Source organism: Mus caroli, unplaced genomic scaffold (assembly GCF_978045245.1).
Source record: "Mus caroli unplaced genomic scaffold, Mus_caroli_1 scaffold_12, whole genome shotgun sequence".
Lineage (NCBI taxonomy): Eukaryota > Metazoa > Chordata > Mammalia > Rodentia > Muridae > Mus > Mus caroli.
Window position 1 is genome coordinate 83,718,219 of NW_028227267.1, and position 14,901 is coordinate 83,733,119.

Sequence of the window (14,901 nt, forward strand, 5' to 3'; positions counted from 1 at the left end):
AGCGGTCCCTGGTGACAACAGCCAGCTCGGGTGCAGAATGGGCTGGGCTGCACCGCCCCAAACGTGGCCGTGGTAGCATCATCCCCGATGCGCCGCCGCCCGGGCCGCGGGGGTCCGTGTCCCGTCCCGTGAGGCAGCCCAGCCCCTGGGATGCGCGGCTCCCGCGCGTGTGTGTACAACTTAGAGAGTGACCAAGCAGCCGGGTCCCCGGCAGCAGGAGCGGCGCCAACCAGCCTAGCCTAGCGCCGTCCCCCGCGGCGCCGCGTCCGATCCCCGGCCCAGGCCGCGTTTGGCGGCTCGCCGCTCCCAGCCCGGGCCGGCCCCTGCGGCCGCTCGCAAAACGCGGCGAGCGGAACCCGCACGCGGAAGCGCCCGTCGCACTGAGCATGCCCAGTGGCACAGTCGAACAGAGGAGTTTTTTTTTTTCTTTTTCTTTTCTTTCTTCTTTTTTTTCTCCCCCTCTTTCTTCTTTTTCTTTTTTCTGGGTCTCCAGCAGGAGGCCTGTCCCCCACCCTCAGTTCAGACCCCCGCCGTCCCCGAGCCTGAGCAGCTAACCATGGCCGAGGTGTCCGGCGCCGCGTTGTCCCAGGCGGGTTGGTAAGTGCCGCGTCGCGCCGGCCGCCCGGCCCCGGGCTCGGGTCGGGCCCCGGGGAAGGTCGGGAGAGGGGTGCCGGGGATGCGGCGGGGAAGGCGGCCACGGCCACCCGCCCCCGTCCTCTCGGGGGCCCTCGGGGCCGGCTCCGCCCCCGGCGCCACGCGGAGCTGGGCGAGCGTCCCCGCTCCCCTAGGGGCGGCGGCCTGCGACCCGGAGCGGCGCGCCGGCGGCAGCGGCGGCGGCCCGCGGGGAGGGAGCGAGGCCTCGGGGCCGGGGAGCGGGCGGCGGCCAGGCCCCGAGCCACGCCGCTCAGGAGCACCCGCGGGGCCGAGCACGGCGCGCCGCCGCCCCTGGAGGGTGTCGCTGCGGCGGACGCGGGAGGCGGCGGCCTGCGGGAAGTTGGCGGGAGCACGGAGCCCAGTCCCGCGCGGCGGCCCGAGCCGGCCCGCTGCCCTCGTTTCAAACTACCGCGCCGACCGGAGCGCCGCTGCCCTTGCTGCACGCTCAACTCGCGAAGCAGAGAATGACCGACCCGGCTACTCGTGCCGGGGCTGCCCCGTGGAACTTTTCTTGAAAGGATGGCGTTGGTCTGATTTTTAAAAAAAATACCTTTCCAGCCGTGACTTTTGAGAATCTGAGAGCAATGACAAATTACTTGACATTAAGCAGTTTCTGGAATTGCAGCCACTCCAGTTGTAAACATCCAGTTTAATTCAGCGTCGCTTTCTCCAGCCTGGCGTCGGTACCTTCTGGGCTGATGGGTAGGGATGAGGATGAAATACAGATTACTCGTCCCAGCTTTCTGAAACTACACTTGAGTGAGAAGGGAGAAGCATCAAGAAAACTATCGCAGTGTTAGCAAACCGTGAAGGACAGAACGAGCACTTGATGACTGAAGGAGAGAAGTGGGTTCTGGCAGATAGTGAAGAAAGACTTTGCAGGTGTAGAGTTAGGAAAGTGTTCATTTTTGGAGAAAGGACACTAGATCCCAGAGGTTACTGGAAGTAGGGAGGTATTTGAGGATTAAAGCCAAGAAGGAGGAAGCCAGTGCTTAAAGGATTGGAATTTTACTTTGATCATAAAGTTTTGACCAATAGGGCAGTGACATAACAACCCTGCTGTGAATGCTTTGCTAATTGACTTGACAGGCCTTTTTTTTTCCCTGCCCTACTCACAGGTGTGAAGATGAAGGCAAAGAAGTAACTTTCTTCCATGACCTGGCTAGAAAGTGGTTGAAATAAATGTTGATGTAACTAGGCTGGTTCAGTCCTGTGTACTTAGTATTTGTTTATACTGTACTATACTTTATAAAGTTACAGACCTCCTCACCATCCCCCCCCCGCCCCCATTTACTGCAAATTGTAAGTTAAAAATTTCACTTTATTCAGTTTTATTTTCCTCTTTCAATGGGATGCCTCCTTTCATTTCCTTGATTTATTTTTACAAGACTGTCCAGAATAAGCTTAAGTCTGTCTTCATTTTAGTGTATGTAGCCCAGGCTGGCCTGGAACTCATGATGGGATTGCAGGTTTGGATCAGACCAGACTTAGCATCTATTTGAGTTCTTCATTACACTGAGTCTTACTCTTATAAACTAGTGATACCCCTTTTGTTTACACGTATGGCCTTTTGAGTGCATTCTGAAACAGGGCTACATCCTATAGGAACGTTTGTCACTTTATTAGGATCCTAAATTTGTTTTATCCGGACTCTTATAACTAACTCCTTAAGGGCAGAGAAGTCTATATTATTTTTCTGTGGTATCTTTGATACCTAGAAATATATTGCATCATAGGGTCTTATTAAGTTGGAAGAGTTGACCTTGGAGTGGCCCGTCAACCACAAATGCCCAGTCAGAGTCCTCCTCCTTTATTAAGATTGTTACAAATCTCCAGCAATGTTACATGTTATCATTTGCCACTTTGTATTGCCAGTTAGGTTTACATAGTCCTTTCTACCAATCTGTTTTGCTTCTGAAGAGTCCAGATAAAGGCTGGGATCACTAAAGTTCTTACATCTCTAAGGTGGGTAGGAGTTTTCTAGAATCCTGACCCATGTTCACCAAAGTTTGTGCCAAGGAAGGAAGGCATGGGCTCTCCTCAGTGATGTGGCTTGTCCTAGGCCTTTAATCAGAGCCTTAAGCATGCTCCATGAATTTCAAAGGGTTAAACAGATAAGAGTGCTGAGAAGAAAAGTTTAGACTAGAGAACAGCTTTGAATAACTCGGTAGAGTTCTGACATCCAGATTTCCCCTCTGGGGTTGTTGTTGACGCTAAACAAAATATTTTTGGACTCTAGTGTGCTATAAAGTGTGCATAAAGTAGTTGTAGGTTCTAAAATGAAATGCTAAAACATCCACACAGTTACTAATCTGTTTATCTCCTGTATGTAAAGTAGGGAAAGAATAGTGAGTGGCTTATGCTGATAATTTGATGCAGGAGACCAATTTATTATTGAAATTTCTTGGATTCATGAGTATTTTAAGTCTCAGATGTTCAGTAATATTCCGGCCAAACTCAGGGCTTTAAAATGTAAATTAAGCAATACTATACCGTCAATAGCCCCACACCTCTGACTTGTAGCACAGAGGATTAGGTTTCATGGACTTCACTTTAAAATGTTTTAGGGATTTTTGTAGTAATTTGGTTTGTTTAAATATCTAAAATGGCACCTCAGTCCTTTGTAGTGCTTAATTCTATGCATAAAACAACGTCATAAAAAGGATTTGGCTTTATATTTGTGTAGACATGTCGTGTGTCTTGTTTTCCTCAATTGTCTGTAGAGGGAATTGTCTGTTTCTACTTACTGTACACATCCATCTTTTATTATTTAAAATATTTAAAATATTTTGCATGTGAGGTGAATGTGTCTAGCATGTATGCATACCTGTGTGTGCGTGCATGTGTGCTTGTGCATGTGTGTGTATATTTGGAAGCCAGAGAGGAGGCTGGGAGTCCTCCATCATTCTCTCTTGTATTCCTTAGAGATAGAGTTCCTCACAGAATCTGGAGCTGGCTCCTTGGTTTGGGACAGACTGACACCCAGCACACTCCTGCCGCTCATCCTGTCTCGCTGGGGCTTGCTTTACAGGTTCCTTCCTGAGCAGCCACACCTAGCATTTTATACAGGTGATGGGGATCCAAACCCAAGTTTCTTATCTGAGCCATTTGCCCTCCCTCCCCTCCCCCCTTCCTCCCTCCTTGCCCTGTCCCTTTTTCTTCCTTCTCTTCTTCCTCCTTTTAAATATGATAGGAAGAATGTAATCATTGAATTTATGTTTGTGAGAGCACATTGTCTGTAGAATTAATGTGTAGTTTAACCAAATCACAAGAGAGTCATAGTTTTCCCAATTCTAAGTGGTGGAACCAAGAATTGGCTCAAATACTCAGAATAAAATTTCAGTACTTAGCCTTTAATCCCAGCACTTGGGAGGCAGAGGCAGGCGGATTTCTGAGTTAGAGGCCAGCCTGGTCTACAGAGTGATTTCCAGGACAGCCAGAGCTACACAGAGAAACCCTGCCTCAAAACAAAACAAAACAAAATTCAGTACTTATTTGTAGTGCATTGTGGTGACCAATTCTCATTTAAATGGTTGATTCAGAATAACCCATTGCCCTGTGTCCTTGTAATCCTAGCCTAGGCTTCATACTGAGACCGTCTGAAAAACCCAAGTCAACAAAGACAGGATTAAGTCCTACCTTTAGAAGTGGAATTGTTTGCTGTTTTGTGTTTGGGACAGAAGCTTAGTCTGAGAGGTGGTTAGTGTCATAATGAAAGAACTTGTCATTTTAATTGGATCACCTAAACCTATGTTTTGAAGTCTTAAGAATTTTTGAAAAAAGCAAAACACTATATTGTGTATTTTGTTTTCTAAAGCAGTTTAGAGTTGAAGATCCATAAAGCAGTTATGGTGCTTTTTAAAGGCGGGGCATGGTGACTCACAGATGTTCCTGGATGAAGCTAGAGGATTGCTCTAAATTCCAGGCCAGTCTGGGTTGTAGAGAGACGCCTTGTCTGAAGCAAAGTAAAACAAAACAATTTTTTTTTATTAAAAAATATATTTTTGAAGCACAGAATACTGATGACTTAACCACAGAACACTCCAGGTAACTGATTTTTTTTTTTTTTTTAATAGACTGGAGGAGATAGAGTATGATGTTAAAGATCTCCTCCCCCTGCCCCCCAGAATCTCTCTCACCTTTCCTCTGGGTCATCTCATTTTGGCTACTGCTGCCACACTAGCATCTTCTGTCCCAAGTACATTTGTGTTACTTTTCTACAACTAAGAAACTGCAGCTTATACACTGCAACAGCTCTGGTGCTGGAGAGCAGCCATAGGCTCCCAGTGCACATGGAATGTAGAGTACCAAGGGAGTCTACTCTTCTGTAGTCTAAGTCTAAGGTTTAAAATTCCTCAGTCTTCCTTCTTATCCCACCTGTAGAAGCTTAGTTATCACAATAAAGAGTGCGGTTGTCATTCTTCAGCCCACCCTCTGTGCTCTTCTTGTTTGGTTGGTTTCTGTTTTCTTAGAGGCACACTGTTCCCCAGGAGACTGCTGGTGAATGAGAGCTTTCAATCTTAGGTGAAAAACAACCTGTCTTAACAGCACAGGTAGAACCAACCTTTGGTGGCTAGTAGCATCAATGCAACTGCTTATATTAGTGCTAGTAGTTGCATAATACATTTATGAAAAGGATATTAGGAATTTTTATTCATCCATGTTACTCTGTAGCAACTCTTACACGTAGGTGAACACAGTACTGGACCTCCTCTCCCACATGGCCTCTCTGTATTCCAAGCTGACCTTGAACTGGGAATTTCGCTTCAGCTTCCCTAGTGCTGGTAATAGCCGGTTACAGATGTGTACCATTATACAAAGTTTATTATAGTTACTGAAGTTACATATAACATGCATACCAGTTTTTATTTCTGAAATAAATCTGAGAAATGAATTTTCCTTCTGTTTCCCTTTTCTCTACCTTCCCTCCTACCTCATTTTTCTTTGAGACAGTCTCACTGTAGCTATGGCTGTCCTGGAACTCAGTATGCCCATCAGCAGGCTGAACTTGAACTCCCAGAGCCCCACCTGCATAAGCCTCCTTAGTGCTGGGATTAAAGGGGTTGGCCACCACATCTGGCTTATAAAGTGCATTTTCTTTACCACTGCCATAAAAATGTTCTTGTGTGCTCTCTTGGGAAGGATCAAAATCATAATATCTTTTAGAGGCTGAAGAACACTATAAGAAATCAGTTACTTCTGCTTGGTTTTCAGGGAGGCTTATTGGAAACATCCTTTTTTCATTACCATTATTATTTTTAGACAGGTTCTCACTATGTAGCTCTGGCTGCCAGCCTAGAACTTGCTGTGTAGATCAGGCTTGCTTTGAACTCATAGACATCTGCCTACCGCTGCCTCCATCTTCCAAGTGCTGGGAAAAAAAGGCACAGACCACAATACTCAGCTCGCAGTCCCTTCTGTTTTAAGATAGTTCCCACTGTAGTGCACATTGGTCATCTCTCTCTAGTTATATTCTTTGCAAAGTTAAAATGTTGAAAGGTGGTATGCCTTTGTTAATGTTTTGCCTTAGAATGTGTTACACATCCCTCGCTGCTTCTGTTGATGGTGTAAACTGGGTATTTTGTCAGCCTGTATGATTTTAAGGTGCTGTTTGCAGTCATTTTTGGTGACTCACCTATAAATCTAGTTTCAGCTGCCTGTAGGCTTGACTGCCTCAAGCTTGAGGTCTATAAAGAAACTTGCTGCCTCAGCAGGTTGGAAATAAATTTCTTCTTTCACTCAGCAGCATTTGCTAAATCAACTAAAAACCACATAGTAACAGTTCAAGAATCATAAAAATAGCACATCAGCTTACTTTAGCTTATGTTTTCTCATTCTGACAAAAGGAGGAGAATATTAGCATTTTGATGATTTATATTACACATAAGTCCTGCAGTCGAAAACTTCTTAAGGTCTACAGTGTTATAGGTAGGTGAGTGACATTTGCACAATAAGTAGACTATTCTAACAATAACAGGAAAATGTGGGACATGCTTGTGGAACCATAGTACAACAAAGAAAAGCAGAAAGAGGGGAAAAGAAATGTGTGATAATGTGACACATTAAGAGGTTGTCAAGTCAAAGATGAAGAGAACAGAAAAGAAAGCCGTGATGATGGAAAGGGAAGGACTCGGCCTAGTATGTACTGTAACCTCAGTAGGGTGCATCTGTGCTGTGTGTGTGTGTGCGCGCGCGCGCTCATGTGCACGCCTGCATGCATGTGCACGTTCCTGTCTCTCTGTATTACATGCTTTGCAGCTTTGTAGTTTTTAAGGTAGACACAAATAGATCCTCTTACTATTGTGGTATTGGAGGTATAGTGTCTACATTAATAAGTTAATATAAAGAAACATAGCCCAAGCAATTCTGTATGTACTGAAGTACTCTTTTTTTTTTTAATTGGTTAAATGATTTTTAAAAATTTGATATTTTCTATATTTACATTTTAAATGTTATCCCCTTTCCTGGTTTCCCCTCCGAAAACCTCCTCTCCCCTCTCCCCTACCTCTGCTCACCAACCCACCCACTCTCACTTCCAGGCCCTGACATTCCTCTCTATACTGGGGCATAGAACCTTCACAGGACCAAGGGCCTCTCTTCCCATTGATGACCTATAAGGCCATTCTCTGCTACATAAGCATGAGTCCCACCATGTGTTTTCTTTGGTTGGTAGTTTAGTCCCAGGGAGCTCTGGGGGTACTGGTTAGTTCATATTTTTGTCCCTCCAATGGGGCTGCAAACCCCTTCAGCTCCTTGGGTCCTTTCTCTAGCTCCTTCATTGGGGACCCTGTGCTCTGTCCAATGGATGGCTGTGAGCATCCACTTCTGTATTTGTTAGGCACTGGCAGAGCCTCTTAGGAGACAGCTATATTGGGCTCCTGTCAGCAAGCTCTTGTTGGCATCCACAATAGTGTCTGGGTTTGGTGGTTGTTTATGGAATGGATCCCCAAGTGGGCCAGTCTCTGGATAGTCATTCCTTCAGTCTCTGCTTCACATTTTGTCTCTGTAACTCCTTCCGTGGGTATTTTGTTCCCCCTTCTAAGAAGGAGCGAAGTATCCATACTTTGGTCTTCCTTCTTTTTGGGTTTCATGTGTTTTGAGAGTTCTGAAGTACTCTTAGAAAATATTTCTGCTTCCTGTGTGCAAGATTCTGTGTTTGTGTTGAAGTTTAGTGATGTATGACAGGTAGAATTTAAACATATTCTGCACTATTGTTTTTCTTGCCAAGTGGTGTTGAAAAACATCTGAAAGCAATTAACCCAGAGTTGGGAGCCTGGAGAACTTTCCAGTATAATAATATATATGTATTGCTTGTTGTACAACCTGTCTTAACACTGTGTCTGATTTTTGTCTAGGGAAAAGCAGGTAGATCCATCAATTTGCCTATTCAACAAATAATTATTGAACATTGTGTTGTGGCAGGCACTTATAATCAGTACATTTAACTTTCATTTTGTAGTTAATAGGAGTTGGGGAGTTTTAGTCAGGGGATGGGGGTTTAAGGTAGAGGTGACCTCACTCACTCTTTGGGTTGTAAAGTCCCTGCCCTGCAGTAGTTGGAGCTGGGCAGGAGTAGGTGGTGATAGTTGAGATTGTGATCAATAGATTGGCTTCAGGGATATTTGTGAATCTCTTCTCAAGGGGAAAGAGTTTATAAAAAGGGTATTAGAAGTTTTATGTTATCTCATAACTGTGACAAAAGCTGACAACGGGAGTGGTAAGGAATTGATTCTAGTTTTCAGGCTTACACACACGAATCAGTTATAATTTAGTTTTTATGGAGACTATTAGAAAATTATCATTTTTTTCAGATAGTTGGGTCATAAACCAAAGGAAAATATTATTTCTTCAAAGACCTCATCTTAAACATGGCTGCTTTGAGTTCTAAGCCTTCAATGTAAAAGCCTTTGGGGACATTTTAGTACTGTAATGGCCATATGTGGCTACTGAACACTTTCAGATGTGTCAGGTCCAAGTCAGGTATGCTATAACATGTAGTGAATTCTGAAAATTTAGGGTAAAAATGTGAATTTTGCAATATTTTATTTATATATTGAAATAAAAATTTCAATATATTGTATTACAATTATAAAGTTAGTTTTTCTTTTTTTTTGATTTTTAATATTTTTATTACATATTTTCCTCAATTACATTTCCAATGCTATCCCAAAAGTCCCCCATAGCGCCCCCCACTTCCCTACCCTCCCATTCCCAATCTTTTGGCCCTGGCATTCCCCTATATTGGGGCATATAAAGTTTGCAAGTCCAATGGGCCTCTCTTTCCATTGATGGCCGACTAGGCCATCTTTCGATACATATGCAGCTAGAGACAAGAGCTCCGGGGTTCTGGTTAGTACATCATGTTGTTCCAACAATAGGGTTGCAGATCCCTTTAGCTCCTTGGGTACTTTCTCTAGCTTCTCCATTGGGAGCCCTGTGATACATCCAATAGCTGACTGTGAACATCCACTCCTGTGTTTGCTAGGCCCCGGCATCGTCTCACAAGAGACAGCTATATTTGGGTCCTTTCAGCAAAATCTTGCTAGTGTATGCAATGGTGTCAGCGTTTAGAAGCTGATTATGGGATGGATCCCTGGATACGGCAGTCTCTAAATGGTCCATCCTTTCATCACAGCTACGATCTTTGTCTCTGTAACTCCTTCCCCTGGGTGTTTTGTTCCCAATTCTAAGAAGGGGCACAGTGTCCACACTTTGGTCTTCATTCTTCTTGAGTTTCATGCGTTTAGCAAATTGTATCTTTTATCTTGGGTATCCTAAGTTTTGGGCTAATATCCACTTATCAGTGAATACATATTGTGTGAGTTCTTTTGTGATTGTGTTACCTCACTCAAGATGATGCCCTCCAGGTCCATCCATTTGGCTAGGAATTTCATAAATTCATTCTTTTTAATAGCTGAGTAGTACTCCATTGTGTAAATGTACCATAATTTCTGTATCCATTCCTCTGTTGAGGGACATCTGGGTTCTTTCCAGCTTCTGGCTATTATAAATAGGGCTGCTATGAACATAGTGGAGCATGTGTCCTTTTTACCGGTTGGAACGTCTTCTGGATATATGCCCAGGAGAGGTATTGCTGGATCCTCCGGTAGTACTATGTCCAATTTTCTGAGGAACCGCCAGACTGATTTCCAGAGTGGTTGTACAAGCTTGCAATCCCACCAACAATGGAGGAGTGTTCCTCTTTCTCCACATCCTCGCCAGCATCTGCTGTCACCTGAATTTTTGATCTTAGCCATTCTGACTGGTGTGAGGTGGAATCTCAGGGTTGTTTTGATTTGCATTTCCCTGATGATTAAGGATGTTGAACATTTTTTCAGGTGCTTCTCTGCCATTCGGTATTCCTCAGGTGAGAATTCTTTGTTCAGTTCTGAGCCCCATTTTTTAATGGGGTTATTTGACTTTCTGGAGTCCACCTTCTTGAGTTCTTTATATATATTGGATATTAGTCCCTTATCTGATTTAGGATAGGTGAAGATCCTTTCCCAATCTGTTGGTGGTTTTTTTGTCTTATTGATGGTGTCTTTAGCCTTGCAGAAGCTTTGTAGTTTCATGAGGTCCCACTTGTCAATTCTGGATCTTACAGCACAAGCCATTACTGTTCTATTCAGGAATTTTTCCCCTGTGCCCATATCTTCAAGGCTTTTCCCCACTTTCTCCTCTATAAGTTTCAGTGTTTCTGGTTTTATGTGAAGTTCCTTGATCCACTTAGACTTGACCTTAGTACAAGGAGATAGGAATGGATCGATTCGCATTCTTCTACATGTTAACAACCAGTTGTGCCAGCACCATTTGTTTAAAATGCTGTCTTTCTTCCACTGGATGTTTTTAGCTCCCTTGTCGAAGATCAAGTGACCGTAGGTGTGTGGGTTCATTTCTGGGTCTTCAATTCTATTCCATTGGTCTATTTGTCTGTCACTATACCAGTACCATGCAGTTTTTATCACAATTGCTCTGTAGTAGAGCTTTAGGTCCGGCATGGTGATTCCACCAGAGGTTCTTTTATCCTTGAGAAGAGTTTTTGCTATCCTAGGTTTTTTGTTATTCCAAATGAATTTGCAGATTGCACTTTCTAATTCGTTGAAGAATTGATTTGGAATTTTGATGGGGATTGCATTGAATCTGTAGATTGCTTTTGGCAAGATAGCCATTTTTACAATGTTGATCCTGCCAATCCATGAGCATGGGAGATCTTTCCATCTTCTGAGATCTTCTATAATTTCTTTCTTCAGAGACTTGAAGTTTTTATCATACAGATCTTTCACTTCCTTAGTTAGAGTCACGCCAAGATATTTTATATTATTTGTGACTATTGAGAAGGGTGTTGTTTCCCTAATTTCTTTCTCAGCCTGTTTATTCTTTGTGTAGAGAAAGGCCATTGATTTGTTTGAGTTAATTTTATATCCAGCTACTTCACCGAAGCTGTTTATCAGGCTTAGGAGTTCTCTGGTGGAATTTTTAGGGTCACTTATATATACTATCATATCATCTGCAAAGAGTGATATTTTGACTTCATCTTTTCCAATTTGTATCCCTTTGATCTCCTTTTGTTGTCGAATTGCTCTGGCTAGGACTTCAAGTACAATGTTGAATAGGTATGGAGAAAGTGGACAGCCTTGTCTAGTCCCTGATTTTAGAGGGATTGCTTCAAGCTTCTCACCATTTACTTTGATGTTGGCTACTGGTTTGCTGTAGATTGCTTTTATCATGTTTAGGTATGGGCCTTGAATTCCTGATCTTTCCAAGACTTTTATCATGAATGGGTGTTGGATCTTGTCAAATGCTTTTTCCGCATCTAACGAGATGACCATGTGGTTTTTGTCTTTGAGTTTGTTTATATACTGGATTACGTTGATGGATTTCCATATATTGAACCATTCCTGCATCCCTGGGATGAACCCTACTTGGTCAGGATGGATGATTGTTTTGATGTGTTCTTGGATTTGGTTAGCAAGAACTTTATTGAGGATTTTTGCATCAATATTCATAAGGGATATTGGTCTGAAATTTTCTATCTTTGTTGGGTCTTTTTGTGGTTTAGGTATCAGAGTAATTGTGGCTTCATAGAATGAGTTGGGTAGAGTACCTTCTGTTTCTATTTTGTGGAATAGTTTGTGAAGAACTGGGATTAGATCTTCTTTGAAGGCAAAATGTTGGGTCTTGTTTGTGTAGCCAGTTTGTTAGTCTATGTCTTTTTATCGGGGAGTTGTGGAATAGTTTGTGAAATAGTTTTGTGGAATAGTTTGTGAAGAACTGGGATTAGATCTTCTTTGAAGGCAAAATGTTGGGTCTTGTTTGTGTAGCCAGTTTGTTAGTCTATGTCTTTTTATCGGGGAGTTGAGTCCATTGATATTAAGAGATATTAAGGAAAAGTAATTGTTGTTTCCTGTTATTTTTGTTGTTAAAGTTGGCATTCTGTTCTTGTGGCTGTCTTCTTTTAGGTTTGTTGAGGGATTACCTTCTTGTTGTTTCTAGGGCGTGGTTCCTGTCCTTGTATTGTTTTTTTTCTGTTATTATCCTTTGAAGGGCTGGATTCGTGGAGAGATAATGTGTGAATTTGGTTTTGTCGTGGAATACTTTGGTTTCTCTATCTATGTTAATTGAGAGTTTGGCTGGGTATAGTAGCCTGGGCTGTAATTTGTGTTCTTTTAGTGTCTGTATAACATCCGTCCAGGATCTTCTGGCTTTCATAGTCTCTGGTGAAAAATCTGGTGTAATTCGGATAGGCTTGCCTTTATATGTTACTTGGCCTTTTTCTCTTACTGCTTTTAGTATTCTATCTTTATTTAGAGCATTTGTTGTTCTGATTATAATGTGTCGGGAGGTATTTCTTTTCTGGTCCAGTCTATTTGGAGTTCTGTAGGCTTCTTGTATGTTCATGGGCATCTCTTTCTTTAGATTTGGGAAGTTTTCTTCTATAATTTTGTTGAAGATGTTTGCTGGTCCTTTGAGTTGAAAATCTTCATTCTCATCCACTCCTATTATCCGTAGGTTTGGTCTTCTCATTGTGTCCTGTATTTCTTGGATGTTTTGAGTTAGGATCTTTTTGCATTTTACATTTTCCTTGATTGTTGTGCCGATGTTCTCTATGGAATCTTCTGCACCTGAGATTCTCTCTTCCATCTCTTGTATTCTGTTGCTGATGCTCGTATCTATGGTTCCAGATTTCTTTCCTAGGGTTTCTATCTCCAGTGTTGCCTCATTTTGGGTTTTCTTTATTGTGTCTACTTCCCTTTTTAGGTCTAGTATGGTTTTGTTCATTTCCATCATCTCTTTGGATGTGTTTTCCTGTTTTTCTTTAAGGACTTCTACCTGTTTGATTGTGTTATCCTGTTTTTCTTTAAGGACTTCTACCTGTTTGATTGTGTTATCCTGTTTTTCTTTAAGGACTTGTAACTCTTTAGCCATGTTCTCCTGTAATTCTTTAAGTGAGTTATTATAGTCCTTCTTGATGTCCTCTACCATCATCATGAGATATGCTTTTAGATCTGTGTCTAGCTTTTCCGGTGTGTTGGGGTGCCCTGGACTGGGCAAAGTGGGGGTGCTGGGTTCTGATGATGGTGAGTGGTCTTGGTTTCTGTTAGTAAGATTATTACGTTTACCTTTCGCCATCTGGTAATCTCTGGGGTTAGTTGTTATCGTTGTCACTGTTTAAAGATTGGAGCAGAAGCTGTGTTCCACTCACCAGCAGTCTCAAAATCCTGCGGAGGGGGTCGTGGGTAGCTGGCGGTACCCCGGTGCTGGTCCAGCCGGAAGAGGCCTGTGGTCCTACTCAGGCCGGTTTTCTGCTTCCCTAACTAATGCAGTCTCTGGTCCCGCGTGCAATTGGATTGGAGCAGAAGCTGTGTTCCACTCACCAGAAGTCTTAAGATCCAGAAGTCTTAAGATCCTGTGGCGGGTGTTGTGGGTAGCTGGCGAGTGTCAGCCGACCCTGCGCCCTAGCTGCCCCGGTGCTTTTCTGACCGGAAGAGGCTTGTGGCCCTATGTAGGCCGGATTTCTCTCTCCCCAACCAGAGCAGTCTCAGGTCCCGCGTGATTGAACTGGAGCAGAAGCTGTGTTCCACTCACCAGCAGTCCCAAAATCCTGTGGCGGGGGTCGTGGGTAGCTGGCGGGTGTCAGGCAACCCTGCGCTCTAGCTACCCCGGCGCTGATCCGGCCGGATGAGCAAAAGTTAGTTTTTCTATTTCTATTTACTTTTAAGTGTGACAGAGGGCTGGAGGGCAGCTGAGTGTTAAGAACATCCCCTGCTGAGTTCCGTTTCAAGCACTTATTATAAGTACCTACCTGCTTGCACACTGTCTTACCCAGCTCCAGAGGACGCAGTGAGTCTGGAGCGCCTGCTCCCAGGTGCATGCTCCCACCTACAGACACAGATGCACACACTTCTTTAAAATATTTTATCTCTGTTGGACGCTATCGATCTGAGAACCAATCTCTGAGTGAGAAGCTGTGTTCAAGTACTGAAAAATTTCAGCATTTTTAGAGGATATTCTTTAAGCACTGACAGGTAGGGAAAATGCTTTAGAGTGTATTATAAAGCCATGCATTCTTCTAGCAGAAAATGGACGTTGCTTTTAAGAGTTCTTGGATCATATGATTTGGTCAGTATTTTATTGACTTACTAACAATAGAGATAGAGCAGTTTTGAGTCATAAATAACCTAAAGGTTCCTTAAAAATGTGTCCATACCCCACATGATCTAGATCTAAAAGTTGAGTAAAAAAGTACAAGTGTAGCTTTTCAGAAGACTCCGCTGTGAAGCCTCAGGTGAAGGCATTTGCAGGCAAGCCTGATGACTTGAGTTTGATCCCTAGGACTCCCATGGAAGGAAAGCGCCAACTCCTGAAAATTGTTCTTTCATCTTCAAAAGTATCCTCTGACCTATGTGCCCTACTGTGGGGCTGAGGAGCTGCCCCAGAGCAAGAGTGGGGTTGAGGCGTGTACAAACCCTGAACACCTCATCCTGAGATTGGCAGGAGTTGGATTGCTTGCCTCTTGTGCTCGGTCCCCCCAACCCCAGGAGGTCATGTAGCCTGATAGCCAGGTTAAACTTTCTTGCCCCTTATAAGACCATGTGTGGCAGCACCTAGAATTCCTCCTCACATAGATGGGGTATTTCCAGTTCCCTGGTCTGGCCCAATGATATGCCAAAAGGCCCTACCACCCCAACAGTTTAACATACCCCCCACCCCCCAATTAAATGACTCTTCTTGCTGAAGCTGTGTCCT

At 43.5% G+C, this 14,901-nt stretch overlaps 1 protein-coding gene across 2 annotated transcripts in view; it reads left to right on the forward strand.

The window, feature by feature from the left end:
- The first annotated feature begins 316 nt into the window (after window positions 1-316).
- Window positions 317-14,901, forward strand: part of Tdrd3 (tudor domain containing 3) — a 130,368-nt gene continuing 115,783 nt past the window's right edge. For both annotated transcript variants that reach the window (XM_021181871.3, XM_085828807.1), the window contains exon 1: window positions 317-597. In XM_021181871.3, coding sequence (XP_021037530.1) covers window positions 557-597 — 41 coding nt within the window. In that variant the 5' untranslated portion in view covers window positions 317-556. The remainder of the gene's footprint in view (window positions 598-14,901) is intronic.